Source organism: Carassius auratus, chromosome 3 (genome assembly GCF_003368295.1).
Source record: "Carassius auratus strain Wakin chromosome 3, ASM336829v1, whole genome shotgun sequence".
NCBI lineage: Eukaryota > Metazoa > Chordata > Actinopteri > Cypriniformes > Cyprinidae > Carassius > Carassius auratus.
In genome coordinates, this window is record NC_039245.1 from 12765645 (window position 1) to 12791149 (window position 25505).

The 25505-nt window shown below is 34.6% G+C and overlaps 1 protein-coding gene across 1 annotated transcript; it reads right to left on the bottom strand.

Moving 5' to 3' along the window:
• Positions 1-398: 398 nt before the first annotated feature.
• Positions 399-14379, bottom strand: LOC113048469 (mucolipin-1-like). The gene is made up of 13 exons (XM_026210293.1): positions 14173-14379; positions 13106-13356; positions 12296-12463; positions 11911-12067; positions 10576-10657; positions 10216-10312; positions 9718-9817; positions 9523-9629; positions 8162-8311; positions 7945-8046; positions 6969-7091; positions 4085-4291; positions 399-3018 (listed from the first exon to the last, which is right to left on the bottom strand). Exons 1-13 carry the CDS (start codon positions 14213-14215, stop codon positions 2887-2889), a joined length of 1719 nt encoding a protein of 572 aa, XP_026066078.1. The 5' UTR covers positions 14216-14379; the 3' UTR covers positions 399-2886.
• Between the last annotated feature and the right edge of the window lie 11126 nt (positions 14380-25505).

A 25505-nucleotide genomic window follows, 5' to 3' on the forward strand; every position in this document is an offset into this window, starting at 1 on the left:
TTTGGAATCTTTGGAACCCTGCATTAATGAGGAAGTCTTTAAATACAATTGGAAATACTTTTTTCTAGCTAAGTCAATCTCTGAAACATGCATTACACTGTTCCTCAAAATTGTGAAAATTTAATCAGAATGCTATTTTTTAGTTACCATCATGTCGTTTCATATATCCTTCATTCTTCAGAGGAATGCAAAAGGAGAAATTCTGAAGCATGCTCTGCATTTTCTTAATTATCACCAATATTGTATTACTATTTTTGTTTAGATAATTATTGTTTGATGTTAATATACCATTGCATTTCAAGAAATAAAACAATCCTAATAGATGAAGAATAAAGGGCTCAGAAAAATCTTCAGTGATTCAGTCGAGAAAACAGAGAGAGGATGTTTGATGATGACATTCATGGATTTTATTTGTGACTTTAAGAGCTGAGATTTGAGTTAAAATGTGAGAGCATATATATATATCAACCAGTTTAACGGAAAGCAACTCTGTCTTGTACACAAAACGACAGATACACATTCAGAATAATCACTGCAAATAATTTACAAACTTAAACAATGTGCAAAACGATGCCTTGTAAAAAAATAAAATAAAACAAATATTCCCTTTGGTAAAAATAAATAAAAATAATGCCACTTATGACACAAATGAACAAACCAAATGCATCTCAGCTTACAGTTAGACACAAATTAAAATATTAAGATAAAACAGTCAAGTACTTTAAATCCCACACCTCTTTAAAACATCCCCAAAATCCCCAGCAGTATGACACTACACCAGAAAGGCATTCTGGGAAGAAACAGTTACATCAGAGTAAAACCAGCACAAAACACCAAATCTAATCAGATTGTCTCTGTTCCTGAGCACTAGATGAAGTCACGCATGAACAGATCTGATATTAAACTGAAAGTCCACCACTAACATCATAAATATAGTACAGAGAAAGCTCAGAAATAACATCCAGTAATCAGCTGGTGTCTGGTCCCTCACGGTGAAGGTTTAGAAATAACTAGTAATGATTAATAGACAGATATCAGCTCGCTGTGGACCAAAAACACACAGAAGACACTCAAAGCATCTCTGAAACTCCCTGATGGACTGAGTCCTGTGTCAATATGCAGAGAAAATCTCTCAAGACACTCGAGGCTTCTCAAACATCACTGTGTGTGTGTGTGTGTGTGTGTGTGTGTGTGTGTGTGTGTGTGTGTGTGAGTGTGTGTGTGTGTGTGTATGTGTGAGACGGCTCTGAAAGGAGCAAATGCACCAGGGACAAGTACGATACACCGTCCACATTAATATTAATGTCCAAATAAACCTGCAAGCTATGCTTCATGTTAAAAACACCCCCCCCACACACACACACACACTCTCACACAAAAAAACACTCACACACTCACACACTCACACCCACACACACACACATCTGTGTGACGCTCCTCTGCCATCAAAGCACTAATATCCTAACATGGATTTGAAACCTAAGCGATATATAATATACTGTAGACACAGAATATTCTCTAAAAATGAGATAAAAGAATACAATTATAAAATACACAGTATGAATGCATATGAATGGAATAAAAATATTCAGGCGAATCTCATGAATTCAGTCAAGAAAATGTGCAGGTCTTATTTCAGAATTAATGAAAAACAAGAAATATTTTTGCATATGAGAAAACAAAACCTATTTTTGTTGCAGTATTTTTATAATAAATTAGAATTAATATTTGTTCAATTGTGACATTATTTTGAACACATTTTCTCTCAAATTATTTGTATGTCGGGGAATTATTTTACTTCAGTCTGAATCTTAAATCTAAGCAGATTAAAAATGAAAAATAACTTTAACTGTAATAAAGAAATATCAATTACAATTCAAATATTTAATTGTCATGAAAATAATCTCACAAAGCAAAACATTTTAAGGCTCCTCCTTACTTTTCTTCAAGCAAAATATTATTAATTTTTTTGCCTTCAATTTTAGGGTTAAATGTTGCATGAAAATGTGCAAATCATATATCAACCTAAAATAAATCAGATACAAATTATATTGTTTTGCATATAAGACCACAAAACCTGTTCTGTTTTATATTTATATTTCATGTATTTGCTGAATCAGCGTTTAAAATGTATGCAGATTTAAACTGAAAAAGTAGCTATTACTGTACTACAGTAACACAAACTAGATGATAACCACAAAAGAAAATCAAAAACCTTTTTAACTGTCATGAAAATAATCTCACAAAGCAAAACATCATAATGCTGCTAAAACAGGATTCATTTTCTTTTAAGCAATTATTTATTTATTTATTTGGGATGAAATGTGACCTGGACATTTTGTTGTGAGATTCACTAAAGCCCCTGAAATATAATGCTGGAAAAGTGTGTTTTCATCTGTGTTTGTGTGCTGTAACTCACTAAACTCACTAAAAGAACATGTGCAGGTCATATTTCATCCTAAAATAAGATGCTAAACATCATGATGTTAATAAAAAAGGCTTTGTTTTCTTTAAGCAAAATATAATTTCTCAATTTTGAGGTGAAATATCACCTGCACATTTGGTTTTGAGATTCACCTGAAACGTAATGTTTTTCTGTAATTTTGTGTGCTGTAACTCCTCCACGCCTCTAGAGGGAGCAGTTCCCTTTAGTTGGTCTAGTGTATCAAGTCCTGATCACTAAGCCAAGATGCTCATGAATATGCAAAACACATTCAGCTCAGTAATTATAAGGTGTTTAAAAGCTGCATGCTGAGATCGGCTCTATCAGTGCAGCTGCAACAGCTTTACCTGCAAACAAACACATAAAGAAGTGCAAGTCCCTTCCTCTCCCTTGTGCCTGAGATACAACGCTTTACCCAGAATCCCCTTCACAAACCCAGTCTCTCAGTTAAAGCAGCAGAAGAGCGAGCAGGTCGACGGCTCTGGGCTGTGGAAGTTTCCAGAGGTGGGTGTGTCAGTGCATTCGGCGATGAACCGGTGCAGTTCAGACACCTGCGGGACGTCCTGGGTTTGTTGCTAAATACAAAACACACACACACACATACATACAGAGAGAAAACCATGATGTTTACTAATCTGATGGGTTGTAAACGTTTAGTGTTTTTGCGAGACATGCTGTCTAAAATTCACACAGAAGCCTGTTTCCGCCATGAAAACAAAAACAAAAAAACAAGGTAATTGTGACTTTATTTCGCAATTCTGAGATATCTGAATTGTGAGATAAAGTAACAATTACCTTTTTAATTTTTTTTATTTTGCGGCGGAAACAGGTATTCAGTAGTATTCACAGGTACAAAGTATTCTGAGTTTACATTTCAGTTTCTCTCACAATATTGACTTTTTTGCTCAGAACTATTTCAGAGTTCTAAAAATCTGGAAATTTTACTATGGAATAAAAATGAAACAAAGTAACTACAAGAACTGTTTTCTTACAATTGCATGTTTATGTCTCACTATTCAGAGTCTTCTCAGAAAGTTTGTATCGCGCAATTGTGAGTTTATTTCTGGCAACAACAACAAAAAAGTCAGAATTGCTGAATATAAACAATCCTAACTTCACAACTCACAGTTTATATCTTGCTATTCTGATTTTTTTTAACATTTCAAAATCTGACTTCTTTCCTAGAATTCTGAGTTTAAATCTCGCAATTCTGACTTTTTTTTTTTTTTTTTTTGCAAAATTTGATTTAACATGTCATGATTCTTTTTCACTGAATTCAGTTTACATCTAAGTTATTAAAAAAAGGTAATTGCAACTTTTTATCTCACAGTTCAGACTTTTTTCTTGCAATTGTGAATTTATATCTCCCAATGTTTATATTTTCTCTCGCTCTCAGAGTTTGTATCTTGAATATACAGTTTTTCTCTCAAAAGTGCGATAAAAGTCAGAATCTATTAATAGTTTATCTATTATTTAAATGACTATTTAAGTTAAGTTTCATTTCAGGTTAAATAAAACTTTAATTTAACAAACAAAACAGAAATTTTCAATATTCACTATTGTTTTTATTTGATCTCAGCTCAAAATAAAGTATTTATTTTTATTTTTGAGTCAGCGATGACAGCACTGCTCTGGACTCACAGTGATGCTGTCGTAGGCTCCGGTGATGAGTGCGATGAAGAGCGACAGAACCATGTAGATGAAGAGCGAGATGAAGCTGTAGAGATAGAGCTGACTGAACACCCACACCAGCGTCCCGCTCTGCTCCACCTCCGAGAACGTGGCAAACATGTCGTCTCCATTAATAAGAGAAAACAGACACTCCGAAACCGTAGAGAGAGAGCGGAACTGAGAGAGAGACAGAGATCACAAGACATGGACATGTCAGCACATGGCTCGTAAAGAAACCCTTTGGACTGTAGCCTGGTAATTTGAGATCCATGCTGACAAAATGAGTGTGAATGCACACAGGCAAATTTTGAGCTACAGGCAAAAAAAGTGAAAAGAGCCCACCTCTCTTTATCTCCTCGTGGTACCATTGGTACTCAAAATCTAAATATACTCAAAATACACTAAAGTATATCATACTTTAGCGTGGTAATATACTGAGGTATATCATACTTTAGCGTGGTAATATACTGAAGTATTTCACACTTTAGTGTGGTCATATACTGAGGTATATCATACTTTAGCGTGGTAATATAGTGAAGTGAAGTGAAGTGACATTCAGCCAAGTATGGTGACCCATACTCAGAATTTGTCCTCTGCATTTAACCCATCCGAAATGCACACACACAGAGCAGTGAACACACACACACACACACACACACACACACACACACACACACACACAGCAGTGGGCAGCCATTTATGCTGCGGCGCCCGGGGAGCAGTTGGGGGTTCGATGCCTTGCTCAAGGGCACCTAAGTCGTGGTATTGAAGGTGGAGAGAGAACTGTACATGCACTCCCCCCACCCACAATTCCATCCGGCCCGAGACTAGAACCCACAACCCTTCGATTGGGAGTCCAACCCTCTAACCATTAGGCCACGACTTCCCCATAAATATACTGAAGTATATCAAACTTTAGCGTGGTAATGTACTGAAGTATTTCACACTTTAGCGTGGTCATATACTGAGGTATATCATACTTTAGCGTGGTAATATACTGAAGTAAATCATACTTTAGCGTGGTAATATACTGAGGTATATCATACTTTAGCGTGGTAATATACTGAAGTATATCACACTTTAGCGTGGTAATATACTGAAGTATTTCACACTTTAGCGTGGTCATATACTGAGGTATATCATACTTTAGCGTGGTAATATACTGAAGTATATCACACTTTAGCGTGGTAATATACTGAAGTATTTCACACTTTAGCGTGGTAATATACTGAAGTATATCACACTTTAGCGTGGTCATATACTGAAGTATTTCACACTTTAGCGTGGTCATATACTGAGGTATATCATACTTTAGCGTGGTAATATACTGAAGTAAATAATACTTTAGCGTGGTAATATACTGAAGTATATCACACTTTAGCGTGGTAATATACTGAAGTATTTCACACTTTAGCGTGGTCATATACTGAGGTATATCATACTTTAGCGTGGTAATATACTGAAGTATATCATACTCTAGCGTGGTAATATACTGAAGTATATCACACTTTAGCGTGGTAATATACTGAAGTATATCACACTTTAGCGTGGTAATATACTGAAGTATTTCACACTTTAGCGTGGTCATATACTGAGGTATATCATACTTTAGCGTGGTAATATACTGAAGTAAATAATACTTTAGCGTGGTAATGTACTGAAGTATATCATACTTTAGCGTGGTAATATACTGAAGTATATCACACTTTAGCGTGGTAATATACTGAAGTATTTCACACTTTAGCGTGGTCATATACTGAGGTATATCATACTTTAGCGTGGTAATATACTGAAGTAAATAATACTTTAGCGTGGTAATATACTGAAGTATATCACACTTTAGCGTGGTAATATACTGAAGTATTTCACACTTTAGCGTGGTAATATACTGAAGTATATCACACTTTAGCGTGGTAATATACTGAAGTATATCATACTCTAGCGTGGTAATATACTGAAGTATATCACACTTTAGCGTGGTAATATACTGAAGTATATCACACTTTAGCGTGGTAATATACTGAAGTATATCATACTCTAGCGTGGTAATATACTGAAGTAAATCATACTTTAGCGTGGTAATATACTGAGGTATATCATACTTTAGCGTGGTAATATACTGAAGTAAATCATACTTTAGCGTGAAGTATATCACACTTTAGCGTGGTAATATACTGAAGTATATCACACTTTAGCGTGGTAATATACTGAAGTATATCATACTTTAGCGTGGTAATATACTGAAGTATATCATACTTTAGCGTGGTAATATACTGAAGTATATCATACTTTAGCGTGGTAATATACTGAAGTATATCATACTTTAGCGTGGTAATATACTGAAGTATATCACACTTTAGCTTGGTAATATACTGAAGTATTTCACACTTTAGCGTGGTAATATACTGAAGTATATCACACTTTAGCGTGGTAATATACTGAAGTATATCACACTTTAGCGTGGTAATATACTGAAGTATTTCACACTTTAGCGTGGTAATATACTGAAGTATATCACACTTTAGCGTGGTAATATACTGAAGTATATTATACTTTAGCGTGGTAATATACTGAAGTATATCATACTCTAGCGTGGTAATATACTGAAGTAAATCATACTTTAGCGTGGTAATATACTGAAGTATATCATACTCTAGCGTGGTAATATACTGAAGTATATCACACTTTAGCGTGGTAATATACTGAAGTATATCATACTTTAGCGTGGTAATATACTGAAGTATATCATACTCTAGCGTGGTAATATATTGAAGTATATCATACTTTAGCTTGGTAATATATTGAAGTAAATCATACTTTAGCGTGGTAATATACTGACGTATATATATCATACTTTAGCGTGGTAGGGTCCCAGTACAATCCAGCCGCAGAAACAGTAGCCCATGTAAATGGCAGCAGCACAGCAGCAGAACCGGATCACGTTTGGAAACGCAGCTCGTAGAGTCACAATCAGAATCTGAGATCAAAACAGATGATTCACATCATAGTCTTTGTAATATTCACAGTCATATTTGTTAAAAAAAAAAACTAAAGAAAGAGGAAATATGAATCTCACAAAGTCTGTCTGTATTTCCAGACAAAATCAGAAGAAAAATGGAAGAATTGACTAATTCATTCATTCATTCAAAAAAAGTGTTTAGGGGGTTTTTACATTGCCAATTAAATTACATAAATTCCCCCATTTAAATAGTAAAGTTTTTTATTTAAATAACAAACATGATTAAATAAATAAATAGTTTTTAAAGTTTGTTGACTACAATAGCAGGTAACATCACAGTTATATTTGTGCTGAATTTGATTTATCCTATTTGAATATAAATAATAATAATACAGCAGAAAAATTACTATATTTCAGTAAAGTCATCAACAAGAACTACAAAAACAGATTACAGAAACTAGAATGCTTTGTTTTTACACTGTAAGGGTAAAATTGCTGATTTATTATAGTTAACTAAAACTAAAACATTTCTCATTTTTATTTAGTTCATTTAGTACTAAACTAACTGATTAACTAAATCGAAACTGAAATAAAAAGCAAATAAAAATGTCAAAACACACACAATATAATTACTAAAACTATAAAAGACAATATGATAACAAAAACTATAATATCTCAGTGATACTAAAATAACACTGATTTAAATTCACCTGTTACTACAATTTAAATCTTTACATGTGTATTTTCTTTATACAAAATGTGTAAAATATCTTCCTCTCAGTTTTGGGGTGAAATGTGACAGCTGAAATGGAATGAAATGTTCACACAAAATAAACAACCAATTTGAGAGGAATAACCAATTCTGGCTCACGTTGTATTTCTGAAAGAAGCTGAAGTATCGTATCACGCCGACCCACACCAGCAGAGTGGAGGTTCCCATCAAAATACTGCAGACGTCATACGACGACAGGTTCTGCAGCACCAACACAAGCACCAATCAGCTCACAGCATTTCTCAAGCACAGCAAGAGCTTCAGCACTCCAGGGTACGTGTGTGTGTGTGTGTTTGTGTGTGTGTGTGTGCGTCACCTTGGTCTCGATGGCGATCTTGATGAAGGAGGCGATGATGGTGAGAATGTCGCTGATGATGAGCAGCAGATACCAGCCGTTGATGAACTCCAGACGCTCGCCCAAGCTCAGCGACCGGCCCAAAGACCGACGGAAATAACACACAAACTCCTGCCAACACAGACGAAAATCACCTATGAAATCCCAATTTTCCCCAAATTCTGTTTTATTCTTTTCCAAATTCCATTTTAATTTCACTTGATTATATATTTTTCTGGTCTCCATTTTAACAGTAAAAATAACAGTCATCAAAAAGCAAATAATGAAATAATGAAACTTGTACACTAAAAAAATATTAATAGTTTATTTATAGGGCATTTTATTTTTCCCAAATTCCGTTATTTCTTTTTAATTTTCTGGACGTTTTAATGGTTAAATTCAATTTTAGTAATATAAAAATCATGTCTTATTATTTACCAAAATCATGAAACTTCTACAATTTAACAAGTCACTTAAATAAATAAATAAATAAAAACAGAAACAAAAAAATATTTACAGCTCTGTGAAATATGGATTATTCCATTTTATTTGTTGTCTTTTTTTTAATCAAATTTTATAATAAAAATTTCTAATCAATTTAAGTTATGTAAAGTTTTTTTTTTTTGTAAGTTTTTTTTTTACATTATTATTATTATTATTTTCTTTTATCTTTTACATTATCTTTTAAAGTAATAGAGCACTATGAAATGTACCCCCCCCCCCATTTAATTAATCTCTGTTAATTTGTTAAAATGAGAATAAAATGTGTAAATTAGAATTATTACATAAAAAATTAAGTTTTCAAAATAATTGTATTATTTTTTCTATTATAAGTATTATTGCATTACTAATGCTAAACACTTAGTATTAGTGTTACATTGAGATGTACATTCTACTGTATAGTAGGAGTAATACATTTCTGGCAGACACTGGTCGATATCTCTATTAAGTGTACAACCCTACTTTTGATTTATTCATTTAAAAATTCCCAAATTCTGTAACATTTCTTAAGATGATGCTAACCCTGAAACAACATACCGTACTAACAAATATTGCTACAAGTGTGACTGCATCATATAATAATTGCTGTTAATAATGTTCATCGTCAGGTTGACTACGTCTTGTATTAATTTTTCAGAAGATTTCTGCCATATGCACATTAACTGACAGTCACCACTGATAAGCTACTACTAAATATTGTAGAAACGTAATCTGTAAAGTTGCTTTGCAATGATTTGTATCATAAATTAAATTGAATTGATCATTCCAAGTTACACAGTAAACATATGTTACACATGTTTGGATTCCATCCGTGTTTTCTGCATTGTATTAATGACACTTACGTGCTGCAGGATGATTCCTCTGAGGATGGAGCGTCCACACAACACCAGAGACAGAGCGCAGACCACCGCCACCATCACATCGAACGCCACGCGCGCGTAACTGTCCGCTGGACACACACACACACACACACAGAGAGACGGGTTCAGCTTCAGCAGGACAGCAGACACACACATGAGTGTCCGGTGTCGTCTCACCGTGTCCTGAAACATTGGGGTCTCTGCACTCTTTAATAGACGCCTCGTTGAGCAAACTCAGCTTCACTTTACCACTGTGAGCCTTATTATCAAACAGGATCTGAAACACAGGTGCCACATTCCTGGAAATCTACATTTATTTGATTAAAACCAACACACAGAATAAAAAATTGAGTACAAAAAAAAAAACAACAACACACAACTGTTTTCAGCCTTGATAACAATCAGAAGTTATTCACTGACACTGAAAACTGGAGGAATGATCAAAGGAATAAATAACATTTTAATAAATATTTACACAGAAACATTTATTTTAGATTTGAATAATATCTCACAGTTGGACAAATAAATGCAGCCTTGTTGAGAAGAAGAGACTTCTTCCAAAATCATTCCAAATCGTAAAGATTCCAAACTTATGAATGACAATATAATATCATTTCCTGAAATGTTATTGGATTCTGTAAACTGAGTTTAGCGTGCAGTGAAATCTGTGCGTACAGTAATGGAGAAGGTGTAGCAGTCGGGAATCTCATTATTGATAATCGTCTGGATGTTTATCGCCTTCAGCTGGAACTGGATAGTCACATTAATCAACCTGAGGAGAGACAGAAAGACGAGAAAGAGAGGAACTCCAGCAACAGTCAGGCAAAAAGATCAGGGATTGAGAACAGTGTTACAGTGTGTTACTGAGAGAAAGTTACTAAAGGCAAAACATTAAGCGAAACCTTCTTTTTAGGGATGATTTCAAGTTAAAAACAACGGATTAAAAGTACTTATCATATTACATATGTAAGCAGTAGTGTTTAGTATGTCCTTGTTTACTGTAGATTGTTATATTAACATGTGTTTGTGTCTCACTTTTGGAAGTTGAGGGTGAAGTTCCTGTCGTGGTTCTGTGATGGACTCGTGGAGTCTGGTGGTGGATCTACTCCGATGCAGTCTAAACCAACACACACAAACAGAAACGACTCAAACGGACAGCAGCTTTGTGTTGCCAGGCAACAGTGGAATCAGAACAGAGGATCCATGGAGTTTAGAATCTTTGGAACATCAGTTTCAGTTTGTTGAACAGAAAAAAACAACAACTCCTGCTGCCTCTCCAGGTAACATCTGCTCTGAACCCTAGTGAGACGACTTCTTAGGGAGCATCTGTGGGAATCACTGCTAATCAACACTATTCCAGCATATTTATTCTGCTCTCTTAGATGGACTGGCTTGATTATAGTTATTACAGATGATTATGAGGCAGCATCACATGTATCCTTTGTGGAGAAGACTCCCGGGATCCAGTTTAATTGAATCGAGGAGGTGCACTAGTCTAGAGAAATGGTGATAAAAAGACATGCTAATGTTGGCATGAAATGGAAGTTGTGACCAACTTTACTATTGTATTGTTACGTATTTCAAAGCAAAACGACTGTCCTCCACCACTGCATACAGGAATGGAGCACTGCAGAAATGATTTTACTTAGCATTTTCGTAGTATTTTTGTTGTGTTTTCCATTATAGTTATCTAAAAAGTCTTGAAAGAAGATACATTTACTATAGCAGCAAAATGAAATTTTTCAGAAAACAAAAACTTATTATAAATAAGTTATAATAAAGAAATTCTAAATATTAATAACAATTTTCAAATAATACATATTTATTTCTTGTTTTAGGCATATGTATCAATTTTGATCAATTTTAAAGACTTAATATGTTATAAAAAATTAAGTGTTTATGCTTAAAAACAAAAAACATTGGTAAGAAAAATATTACTAATTATTATAATAAATAAAATATTACATAATAAAATAAAGGGGGGAAATGTTCCTTTTGAATTAAGGTTATTTTTCTTACTCCACTGTGACAGATTTTTTTTTTAAGATATATTTGTCAAGACAAAAATACTAAGCGAATCATTATTTGCAGTGAGCTAGATCTGAATGCAAATGTAATGCAATACGTTTTTGCCGACTTTAAAAAATAAACCTATATTCCATCCAATAATGAAATGCATCAACCAAAATGCTTCAGTATAATTTATAATGTGCTATTTTCCCAATATCTGTGTCTTGCATATTTATATGCTCAGAGTTTTGTGTTGTTATCCTGATAACATGCTAATGTCAAACTAAAGCTGTGTAAACCGAAGACAGCATGACAGAGCTATAGATTCTAGTGATATACAGAAAAGGATTTCCTGCCCACCAGTGACAACATGAGGGTCGATGTCAAACGTGTCATTAACCGGGTCGATAGTGCCCTTCCTGTAGTAGCGCTGGCACAGATAGAGGGCGCTGTCGTTCAGAGCCGAACCTCGAACATACGCATACCTGCCGACCGACGTCTGCGGCAGAGCCAGATACTGACAGATAGACAGAGAGAGAGAGAGAGAGAGAGAGACGGGTGAACTACTTCTGCAGTCTACACACCACTGGCTAGACTCCTTACAAATTATAGTCCATTACTGATTACAAAAAACATGTCAGTAATTGTATCTTGAAATGTAGTCTATTAGATAAAGCATATTAGGTAATGTATTCAGACTACTTTTTACCCAGCTCATAAGAAAATCTCTTCTGCGGGTCAGTACCTGCTCTATGGCGTACTGGATGTGATCATAGACGTCTCTCTGTGTGTGGATGCACAGCGGCTCCTCCGAATCATCCACATAGTCTCTGACGAACAGATGCTTGAAGGAGTCTGTGTTCTCCTCCTTAAACTCCACCACCATCTGATTACTGAGCCCGAACAACACCAGCTGACACAGACAGAGACACACAGAGCCATTAATTCATGCACAGGCCTGTGAGAAAACATTTATTGTGTGCATTTAAAGATGCAGGTGTTTATCTATTACACTGAGTGATACTGCAGTCGTCTTGGAGCAGCAAGTTCTCAGTTACCGATATCATTTTAGAAAAGCTGCAACAATAGTAATTTTTCTACATACAGTAAAACATAGTGTTAAAAATGTCAGTAAATGTTTCTGAAATAGGGGTCGACCGATAATCGGCCTGGCCGATATTATAGTTTTTACGGTTATCGGTATCTGTCAGTTTCAAAACCGATTAAATGATACAATTATTTAAAAGCATTTAAAGAACGTTTCTGTCAGAGCCGTTGTTATTTTTGAATATAACTTTCATTTTTACATATATCGGTTCTAAATATCAGTTATCGGTCTGCTTGATCTGTAGTAATCGGTATAGTCTCTGAAAAACACATATCGGTTGACATCTACACTGAAAGACTCTTTTACTGTTTGAAAGCAATCATATATTATCATATCAGGGTTTTACAGTAATAAAGCATGGCTTTAGAGGAGCATGTCACTTTGGATGTGTGCTAAATGAGGAATAATGTAATAAAAATCATGGCTGATCTCAGTGGTTTAATGCACCTGTACAGTGACTATGATGATCTTGAGCAGCTGAAGGGCCAGTTTGAAGGGTTTGCGGCCTTTAGCGTGGTATTTATCACACGGGCTCATGAAGAAGTACTTCAGCTTCCTCCTCAGGGCCTCCTCCTCTTCCTCGGCCCGCAGACGTGAGCCTGACACACTCATGTCCAGTTTGGGAGGGCCGGCGTGACCCCCGCCGTTCAGATCACCGGAGCCGTATCCCACCACAGGGGACAGCAGACGCTCCGTCTCTGAAGAGACACACACAGATGAACAAGGAGGGTCAATTAGTGGTTAAAAATCTGGGCTGGAGGTTTGAATACTATCATTTACAACCTGAAAAATCACAATGGTGACTCGTTTTTGCCCTATTAACAGTTAACACATGTACTCTTACTACGGTATTTTGATATAATTAAAAATGTATACTGTCAAACAATTAATCACAATTAATCATATCCAGAATAAAAGTTTTTTTTACATAATAGATGTGTGTGTACTGTTTATATTTATTGTGTAAATAATTCACATATTTAAATCCATATTTAAATTTATATATATTTATATTCATATATAATTTACATTGTATATAAATATTAATATTTGATATATAAACCAAAACATTTTTTTCTTAAATATATGCATGCATGTGTGTTTTTACAGTGTATATACACAATAAACACTTTACACACACATATATTATGTAAACAACATTTTTTGTTTTGGATGCGATTAATCGTTTGTCAGCACTACAAATATTTATAGGATGAGTGATGCATCTAGAATAATAAATTATATTTTTAATTAAAGGATTTACATGGATATTTACTTTCTATCAGCATTAACTATATTATTACGCATTATTATTATAATAAACATGTGATACTATTACTGAATAGGTTTATTTAATGTTAAATGTTCGGATTATGTTTGGACAATCATGATAGTTACATAGGATTAACCGGATAATTAAACCTCAAACATAAATATTTAAAAACACACATCAGTTTCAGTCATTTTATTGAGATGTAAAGAAAATAAGGCAGATTAATAATATAATATCAAACCTGTGTCCCCTTGAGGTGGAGCTCTGGTGAAAGAGCTCGCCATATTAATACCATCAATAAGCAAAAGCAGATATTGGTAGATATATCATAACAATATGATCGATGTGTTTATGAAATAATAACGGACGCGGATGAGGCGCATCGCTGCAGCACAAGCAGAACACAACACTGACGTCACGCGCTCTGAGCACAGGCGCTGTCAAAATAAAAGTCCCGCAGCGATAGGCGTGAGGTCTTCGCAAGCACACTGCGTGCATCACACTGTTTGCATAGCCTATGGAAAATATTTTAAACAGGGTTACATGTCATCTGCAACCTACTAGCCTACATTTCCAGATTAACTTTCCCAACACTGTTCATAAGGATCTTGTGTTGAGATTTCACTGGTTGATTTTTAGCACAGATTGTTGGCCACTTTTACTGTATACAATTACACAGATTTATACAGTCTATGGGAAAATCCAAACGTGATATTGCTAATTTTAGGATTTTAGGAGTCTAGGATTGAAAGTGAAGTGACTTTCAGCCAAATATGGTGACCCATACTCAGAATTCCTGCTCTGCATTTAACCCATTCAAAGTACACACACACAGAGCAGTGAACACACACACACACACACACACCAGGAGCAGTGGGCAGCCATTTATGCTTCAGCGCTGGGGAGCAGTTGGGGGTTCGATGCCTTGCACAAGGGCACCTCAGACGTGATATTGCCAGCCCGAGACTCAAACCCACAACCTAGGGGCTTATGAGTCAAACTCTCTAACCACTAGGCCACAACTTCCCCATAAATAAATTCATAAATAAATGAATAAAAAAATAAAAGTTTCTGAAAATGTTTAATATTTACTCATGTTTCCACTAGGTTATGTTTGAATGTTAGGGTAAGGGTTAGGGTTAGTTTTTTTTTTTTTTTTTAATAATACAAATCATAAGTCATTCTAGAATCTAAATAAAATATTTCAAAATTTTAGTGAAAACTTTAATCAGAAATGTAAATGATTTTAAGAATGTCTAATTATATAACTTGCTTCTCTGTTTTAAAGACAGCAGCACTGGAGGCTAGCTACACGAACGAAACATGAACATGATCACGCTCTCCAGCATGAACAGAGAAGATAATCTTGAGCTTCAATAGAAAATAATTCTGATAACCTGTGCAAAAAATAAATAAATAAATAAAAAAATCACATGATCAATGACAATGACACCCGTTCATATATATATATATATATATATGATTAGTCATTAAAAAAATGCACCCCAAACCCCACTGTATTTTCAGCTGTCATAACTAAACAAAACACACTAGAAATAAGAAGAAACAACTGTTTTGATGTTCATATTTGACCCTGCAGCACAAAGCCAGTCTTAAGTCTCTTGGGTATTTTTGTAGCAATAGTAAAATATGCATTGTATTGGTCAAAATGATAAATTTCTCTTTTATGCAAAAAATGATTAGGATATTAAGTAAAGGTTATGTTTAATGAAGATATTTAGTACATTTTCTAACACAAATATATTAAAACTTAATTTTTCATTCATAATATGCATTGCTAAGAACTCATTTGGACAAATTTAAAGGTGATTTTCTAAATTAATATATATATATATATATATATATATATATATATATATATATATATATATATATATATATATATATATATATATATATTCACTCTCAGATTACAGATTTTCAAATAATAATATCTTGGCCAAATATAGTTTGATCCTAACAAACTAAACTGTATTTATTCAGCTTGTACAAATCAGAATTTAGAAAAAATTGACATTTATAACTGGTTTTGTGGTCCAGGGTCACATACTGTATAGTCAGCTTACAGCCAAACACCCCAGAAAATTATAGGAACGAACAGAAGCAGGAAACATCTGATGTATAAACTGTAAACATTTTGATTATAAACACCATAAATACACATCATTTCGATTTCAGTATTAAGTGCTCTCAATACACACATCATTCACTAGCACTGACACATCATCACAGCTTACAGATGTATTTCTAAGACCGAGAATCAAGAATCCACCCAAAAACACCCAGCTTCTACCTCCATCCAGTTGTTTATCTCTGGCGCTGCCAGCTTCATCAGACAGAGAGCGTGGTTCTCCACGATTCCTGCCATGACCTCGCTGCAGTTCAGTTCCTTGTTCTCTTTGGACAGAAAGAAAGGCATTTATCACAGGCTCTTTCTCAGTGATGTAGGTTTTGTCGTCATCATTGGCCTGTTTTTCTGCTTCCTTCCCGAACAGAGTCTTCCAGACAGTCACCTGAAACAATCAATATATATATATATATATATATATATATATATATATATATATATATATATATATATATATATATATATATATATATATATATATATATATATATATATATATATATACTTTTTATAAATTGTGCATGTATGTATTGAAGTGAACATAAAGACAGACGATCGGACGGATGGACAGAGATTGATAGATAGATAGATCTATCAAGGAAACGCACTGTTGCCAAATAATTTCCAGGGTAAGTTGCAAAAGGCAGGTTGATTTGTTGCTAAAAGTTGCTCAATTACATTGAGATGTCATTTGCTTGATGACGTCACCTAACCGGGACACAAAACAGCATTTTTACGTAGAATACACAACAAGATTACTCAAATCTCAGTGAAAAATATATATTTTAAATGTTATTTGTTCCTAAAAATATTATCAAAACTATGTTAAATAAGACACAATGTACTGTTAATATGAAGGAACAATCCGTATTTATTTTATACAAATGTGTTTTACATGTGTTTTTAAATTCCACACTGCATTTTGTGTTTTGAGGTTACAGGGTTACAACTTAATGGATAACATCCTGGCAGAAAATGGCTAGTACCCTTTCAGTTTTTAACTGAATAACAATTATATATACTAGATATTAACATGCTGTATCATAAATGTGCATTGATTATTGACCAGTTCGAACTAGCAAATTAATGCACACTTGATGTTTGTACATATTTCCAGCTCTCTCCATGTTGATGTGCTCTTTGGCTGGCTAGCTGTACAATGGTTTCCTCTTTTCATGTAATTTAAAGTACAATAGGTTCCTTTTTATCATTTGAATGACTTTTTAAAAAATTAGCTAAAAGTTGCCAAAAAACTAAAAACAAAAAAAACATATGAATATTTTGAATAAAAAGTTGCTAGGGTAGTCTGAAAAGTAGCTAAATCTAGCAAAAAATTGCTAAATTGGCAACAGTGGAAACGCTCAGAGGACACAGCGACACTCAGTGTCCAGAAAAACGTATTCACAGTGGGTTAGCTCATTAATATGCATTAGTTCATTAGGTCTGTTTTTAATATTCATAAGCCTTCACCAGGCATGGCAGCAGGATCCATTACTGGCACTTCTTCTTTCTGGCACTTCTATTGACGATGCATTAAAAATATTATAGTCACCCTACTTCTTAGTCAGTTAAAGGCTTATCATTTTATGTGTGAGAATATGACTGTATTAATTCATAATGAAAGCCTGGAACTTTGAAAATTATTTTGTAGTTTGAAAATCTCAGTTTGACTTCCATTGAATGTTAATTGACATCATAATATTTTTTAATAGGCAACAGGTGATAAACTTATTTTAAGTGCATTGAGTGCACGCTCAATCACGTGTACAAATATAATCCCACAAGAGGTGGAAAAAAAAGTCCAATGTCTTAACAAGTAAAAATTATACTAAAATAATGCAATACAGTTATCATAAACTATAATAAGAAAAAGAGAGGAAACTAATAGCCCCGGGCCGGTAGCACCAAGGCCAGAATACAGCAGGGTTTCCAGAGTCAGGGCCTGAAGCTCCGCTGCGCGTCACTAAAACACGCTCTTTACACGCCTCTCAAGAAAAACGTCATGCAACCTCATCATTTCACCATCAAAGAGAAGTTATCAGAAAACTTATAAGAAATAAATCACTGGAACATGCGCGATCACACAGGAACATGATAAAAGCTGGCGTTTGTTTGCATGCTTGTTATATATTCAAATTCAAAAGCATCGATGTTTTAACTATAGAATAAGTGATACATTGATCATATTGATTTAATTTATCAGGACTCAAAATTCATCACACATAAATACACTTATTACTATTTTATTTATTTATTTTTAACGCTTTAACGCATCAAAATAGCCTCATTCAGTCGAGTCTGTTTCTGTTTATTTGTAGCCACAGTAGCCTATACATCACATATAGATAATATCTCTATTTTTATAAAAGCTCCCGAACATAAAACATTATTATATATTTTTTTATGATAGGCAACGTGGAGTTGATGGAAAGATGAATGATGGAATTTCCCCGTATTTTGGACGATTAACCCGGGAAATTTCCCTTATTTCCAATGTTCAGTGTTGAGAGGGAGTATGTCTAAACACTGCGCAGTAGTCCGAGTAGCAGTAAAGGAGGCCATCAACACGGTGCCATGCCAAGTAATGACGTCACGACGCCCAAGCCCTATAAGAAGGTGACGTCTGATTTCTTCAAGCAGTCATATTTACCATGTTTACTATGGTAGCATGTTTAGCGTGCATAGTCTTTTACATCGCTTACAATATTTCTGCCTTGTATGGTGATTATATTCCACAAATGTAAATGAAACACAAATACAACCATTCAAAATATTAAAGGCTGTACTTAGAAAACTACCAAATACATTAATATAAACATGTATGAGCAATGAACTAATGCACTGCCAATATAAACAGTTTGTACCACTGTACTGGATTCACACAGGCAGTGGCAATTACAGAGGAGCAAGCACACATTTATTTGACTAACTGTCACACAATGTAGTTTTTTAGTAGAGAATGTAGCTGTAAAAACTTCAAATATGCTCTGATTGAACTATAGATAGTACTGATCACCTACAGTTGAATCACAGCTATTTTTGATGTCATTGTTTATGCTTCCTTCACAGATTTGAACTCTCAAACCACTGGTCACAAATTTTTCATTTGTGACTGGGAGGCTGTTCACAGACAGTGAAATGTTTTGGAAGCGAGGGACCCTGCTTTACTGCATACAGTAAGAATTTAATAGAATTCTAAGCGTTATTAAAGTGTAAATAGGAGAAGTACAACAAAATTCCTGGTTAATCATTTAATTTCAAGTGTCTGAATCTTTTTTTTTTTTTTTTTTTTTTTAAAGGCAGGTCCGAGGGGCAGAGAAGGGGAGACTATACAAAATCCATAGCTAGAGCTTTTGATTCCATTGGTAAAATAAATAAAGAAAAACAAAACCTAATCTATGACATTCCTCAGTGACTTGTAAAGACTTGCAGCTTGTGCTTTGTTTCAGATCTGGGGACTCTACTTTGGGGGTTTGTCACATTTCTGCTGCAGTCTGTAGTGAGGCACTGCTTCTCACTTATGTTCCTGGCACCTTCTTCCCCAAAAACTTTGTTAGCTACATATCCATCTTGTGACCCATTTCTAAGACCTAGGTTTTCAAAAGAAAACTTGTGAAGGAATCTAGTTAAGTTCTGCTAGATTTACATTTTATATATACAACAGATGGCTCAGCAGTTAATTTAGATTATTAAGATTAAAAATATAAGTACAATGTAAAACATGTGTACTATATGTAATGATTAATTTAAATGTAAGAACATAGTTAAGGACACATAATATAAAGTGGGGATCACACTTTATTTTAAGGTCCAATTCTTGCTATTAACAAACCATTAACTATGACTTTTGCCTCAGTAGTCTCCTAATTATCTATATATTAATAGTTAGTAATGTAGTTAAGTTTAGGCACTGGGTAGGATTAGGGATGTATGGTCATGTGCATTACTAATAAACATCCAGTATGTTAATAAACAACTTAATAGTGAGAATTCCCATACGAAAGGAAAATATATTTACCAATATATTTCTTAAAATATATTGTCATATATTGTAATATATTATTTTCCCTTTTTATTTTCTAATATATTATATAATTGAATACATTTAATAATATATTAATGATACATATATTATATAATATATTGCAAAATATACAAATGATTGCCACTTTCAATATATTGCAATATATTGAAAAAAAATAAATATATATAAGAATATATTCCTAATATATTACATGATATTTTCCAATATACTGCAATATATTTTTTCATTCATAAGGGATTGGACCCTATACTAGAGTGTTAAGTCCATGTACGCTATGCTACAAACACGCAGTTCAAATGTAATGCTTGTTAAAATATTTTGGTTTCTAAAATCAGAAGAAATAAATGTAAAAATAAACATTAAAGAAATAATTTGTTGTAAAGAAGGTATACAAAGTTGTCAAAACTGTATTCAAAATGTCACAAAAACTCTTAATAAGCCTCTCAAAACAAGATATTTATGTCTTAACCGCTTCATACTTCATAATTATCATTATTATTATTATTTTTTTTATATATAATTCTCATTACTTTCTGGTCACACCTACTGTAGTATGCTTATGTATGTCTTTACATAAACTAATTTGAATTATTATATAACATTTACTGACTTTTCTATTATTCTAAAGTGTGTAAAGAAAATTATAATGAGTTTTTGTTTCTAAAAAATATTTGAATGGTGGTTTACTGAAGTGAACTAACAGCATTCAGTTCACAGCAGTCGATCTGTAACTGACTTGTGTTCATTTATAACCAAACAATCTTATGCATGGAAATAATATTTAATTCAAAATGTGTCGTACTGTCAGAGAGCCAAACGTGACCATTATATTTAAATTGTGACAAACTTTAAATTACTTGTATTTTCGTTGTGCTTGAATATCATATATTTTCACTGTCAGTCAGTTCATATTTTAATCCAGATCCAGATAAGGCAGCAAATACTTGAACAACACGAGACACAGACAGGAAAGATGACAAAGATGCGGAAGCTTTACGTTCTTTCAGCACTTTTCAGGAAGTTTTTGTTTTAGGGACTTTCTTCTCCTTGTCTCCACAAAGAGTCAGCGATCAGAGAGAAGCAGCAGAAACACTTTCAAGAAAGATCTTTGAGACGGTCGTTTCTGAACAGACCGCAGATCTGAGTCATTTTTGTGGTGATTTGTTTTTTAAACCCATCGTTCAGAAATCCAGAGTGAAGTTTAGATAGCTGGAGGACAAACAGCCGGTGTGTTTAGTGTGCAGAGATTCAGAGAAACACATCAATCACACATTCAGACCCATCGGGGAAGCTGTTCCAACATAACAGGTAAGACATGTTTCATATGCTCCATGTTATTTTGACAGCATTAAATAGGAAGTAAGAAAAACTAGCAAAATGGTCATAAGAATTCAATATCCTTAAATATTTCCATTACCACATACTATTTCCATATTAACAAAATAAAACTTTTTCAAACACAGAACAAGGAACAACGTAGCTTAGCCTCTCAAAACAAGTTATTCATGTTTCTCCCACACTCCACTAACGTCACATTCAGACCGCACGCTGTGAAAGTGTGTCTGCTCACTGTTGTAAAGTCACTCATACAGCACACATTTCAGCAGGACGTTATAAAATTACACATATAATTACTACAATTATTTCTCCCTTAATAGATTAAGAGTTATCAATAAATTCATAATAAAAAAGTTGGGCGGATTGTAGATACCAACTGACAACTGGCTTTTGTTTTTACTAACACAGTGTTCTAGAAAAATGTCAAATTATTTTGTGCTTAATAAGTTTAAGGAGTTTGTAGGAGTCAATTAGCAACTAGCTTTTGTGTTTAAAAAGTCTTAAAGCTGTTCTTTTAGTTATAATAATAATAATTACAATGATAAAATCTACAACAATTTATAAAATACATTATAAAATCAGTTTTTATGACAGATCTCACTCTGTTAATGTGAGCATACTTCTATTTCTATAATGACACAAATGTTTTCTTTCCTTTCCAGAAGTACACATTATATTAGACCTAAAGAGAAACCTCTTGGTGCTGAAGACATAATAACTCCCGACTGAGTCAAGACTGATTTATTCCTGAACTTTGTTCTTAAATCTCTATTGCATCAAGATGAATCTCAAGGAAAAGGAAAGAAACCCAACTGATGGCACTTTAGATAAAATAGCTAAGGATTTGTTATCATTTTTTAACGGGTTTGAGCACTTACATGAAGTTAAAAGAACGATTGAAAAGAAATGTGATATTAAAAAGGAGCAGAAACATAAATGCTGGCCAGAAGATGATATCAAACGAGCTTGGGAGGAACTAAAAAAGATGTATATAAAATCAAGCAGAAGAAAACACTGGGCTCGTATAATAATTTTGCAGGTGGTAAAAAGTTTTGTTTGTGATATTTGTAAACAAAATGCAGCACAGAAGAATCGTCGTGTTACAACTAATGAACGAGGTTGTGAAACTAGACCAAACCCAGAAGACCGATCATCTGAAAGCAAAGCTGAACCGGAGACAGTGGGAGCTGCTGGAGGACTTACGGAGACGCTTGGAGAAGGAGAAAACACATCTAAAGTATCTAAACGTACAGCTTCTGGCACAGATGTCGCTCCTTCAACTACTGAGGTAAATCCAGATAACAGTGAAACCAAGAATGATGCAATGGTGAATGAGCACAGGGATACTTTGGTTAACATTTCTCAGCAGCAAAAAAATGTTCAGTTGTATTTAGATGTGAGTGATAAAGAGAATATGCGAAGAGAAAATGGTCTTCGGTCAACTTGTGGCAAAGCACAAAGCATGAAAGGAGACTCAGAAGACATACCACGTCAAAGAAAGGCTGAACCTGAGACACAGGGAGCTGCTGGAGGAGCTCAGCAGATTTCTGGAGGACATCACCAAACATCTAGCTATCACCGGCAAACATTCAATGATATCTTGTCTCAGACACAGTTTCAGGCCACTGGGATTTATCCTGGTGCTCCCTACAGCCAGTCCTGGACTGGTGTAACATTAGGAAGTCAAGGAGAAAGTAGGCTGGATGAAACCATCTACATACGTATCCCACTCTCAGTCATAGCTGAAGATGAACCAACAGATAGTAACGAAGTCAGTTCTCGCTATAGATTAATAGATGGATTTCCTTCAAATATAGAAAATACTGATATAAGGAAAAGAAAATCTATAAGGAAAAGAATGTCTTTTGACAATAGCACCAATAATGCTGAATGGGTGTATGAGATACTGAACAAGAAAACTGTAGATAACAACTGCAAGCAAGAACCCTTTGGAAATGGCTATGACAGAGGACATCTGGCTGCAGCTGCCAATCACAGGTGGTGTTGGGAAGCATATAATGACACTTATTTGCACAGTAACATTATACCACAGGATCATTCGTTAAACATAGGGAATTGGAAGAGTCTGGAGAATAGATGTCGAAGTATGGCAAAGGATATTGTGATCCAGAATGTCCATGTATACACTGGACCTCTTTACCTACAACGTGATAGATGGACGTTGGGAGGAAAAGAAGTGCCAAGTCACCTCTTTCAGGTGATAATAGTGGAGAATGTGGATAGGACAATAAGAGAGCCAATGATTCCCAATGAGGAACCTACTGGAGACTTTGATGGTCACAGGGTAGACATTGAAGATATTGAACATATCTCTAGACTTGTGTTCTTAGAACACAGACCCATTTTGAGAGAGACAGACACAAAAATAAGCTTGAATGAAGAAGATCTGAATCAAACACAACAACATGCTGACATAGAAGTCTGCATAAGCGTTTAACTCATACTGATAATAAGCTCATTACTAATAATTATGGTATTGGTTGACAAAGGCCTGTTTTCGAGGACTTCTGGTGCCGCGAGCTGCAAAATGGTTGCACAAAACTAGTTTTAACCTCCTATTTCAAGATATTTATTTCATACCTAAGAAAATATTGTCTCTTTTTGACAACTTGACACTTCTAATATGAGAAGGGGGCCAGCAAAAAATCTAAGTCTTCCCGAAAGCAAAGGCCTCAAAATAATCTATGAAAATGTTGCCTCAACTGTTATCCACACAATCAAAGCACAGCAAGAGGCTATCAACAAATGGTTTCTTGTATGTTGACAGAAGCAATAAAGACGGCTCTTACTCCCTTCAATGACTATATTATTAATGAAAACAGCTCTGTTCTTCGATCACTGAAACAAGAAATGGACTCCCTGAATAAAAGTGTGGCATCAATTACAACGAAAGTTTACAATCTTCGAGGCAGTTTTTACGCAAATAAAAAAAAAGACACAAACTTCTGCTTGACTCAACTTGAGCAGATGCAATTAAAATGCAGACTCGACCTTGAAGACTGGTCACTTTGCTCCAATGTTCGTCTGGTCAATCTGCCAACAGGAATAGAAGAAGATGACCCTGATGGTTTTCTACAGAAAATGCTACCTAAATGGATCCCCGATCTTTCGGTGCACTCATGCCCGATTGAGATCCCATCGCATATACTCAAACTCCAACTCGCCTTGGCCATAATCATTGATATTTCGGCTTCTTTGCTACCCTGACAGGTAAGCCATCCTTCAAGGAGCATATAAATCTGGAGCTTTATTCTGATTACCGTCACAAGACGGCACAAAAAAGGAAGGCATTTTCAACCTTAAGATCCAAGCTTCACCAGGAAGGCACGGACACTTTCTGATCTACCCAGCATTGCTGAATGAATGTCACTTAAAAGGATCATAAAAACTAGTTTGAATCTCCAGAAGATGCTGAAAAGTATATTGAGGGTCTTGATGGAGCGGCTTCACCTATTGCTGGCAGATCTTTATACTTTCAGCCTGAGGAGACAATGGAGGATGATTTATAACGTTTTTGACCACACATTTAATCAATACAAGGACTAGTTCAGGTTCAGCCCATTTTTTTTTTACCTTTGCTTTTCAAATCTTAATACATATTGCTGATCACTGTTGTTGTGCTATGCTATTGTAATATTTACCATTATATAATTAGAGGGGTATAGAAAAGTTGATGAAAGTGTCACTCCACAATACAATAGCAACATATATGATTATGTACAGTATTATTATGTTACATTAATCAATATTTAGCCCACCTCCCTAAGCAACGGATATGGACCAGAAGACAGACTTAAAGTAGTTCCAGATCTATAATTGTGCTCTTATTATTTTAGTTATTTTGCCTTTACTGCTGTCCAGACTATAGCTTATTCTGGCACAGCAACATCATGACTAAACTCCCTGTGGTGTCCAGTAGAGTAGGAGTGTATGTGGATCACAGCGCAGGAACAGTGGTTTGTGAAGGCTTTGAAAATGTCTGTACTTCTGCATCAATTACTCTTAAACTGTGCACTTAGTG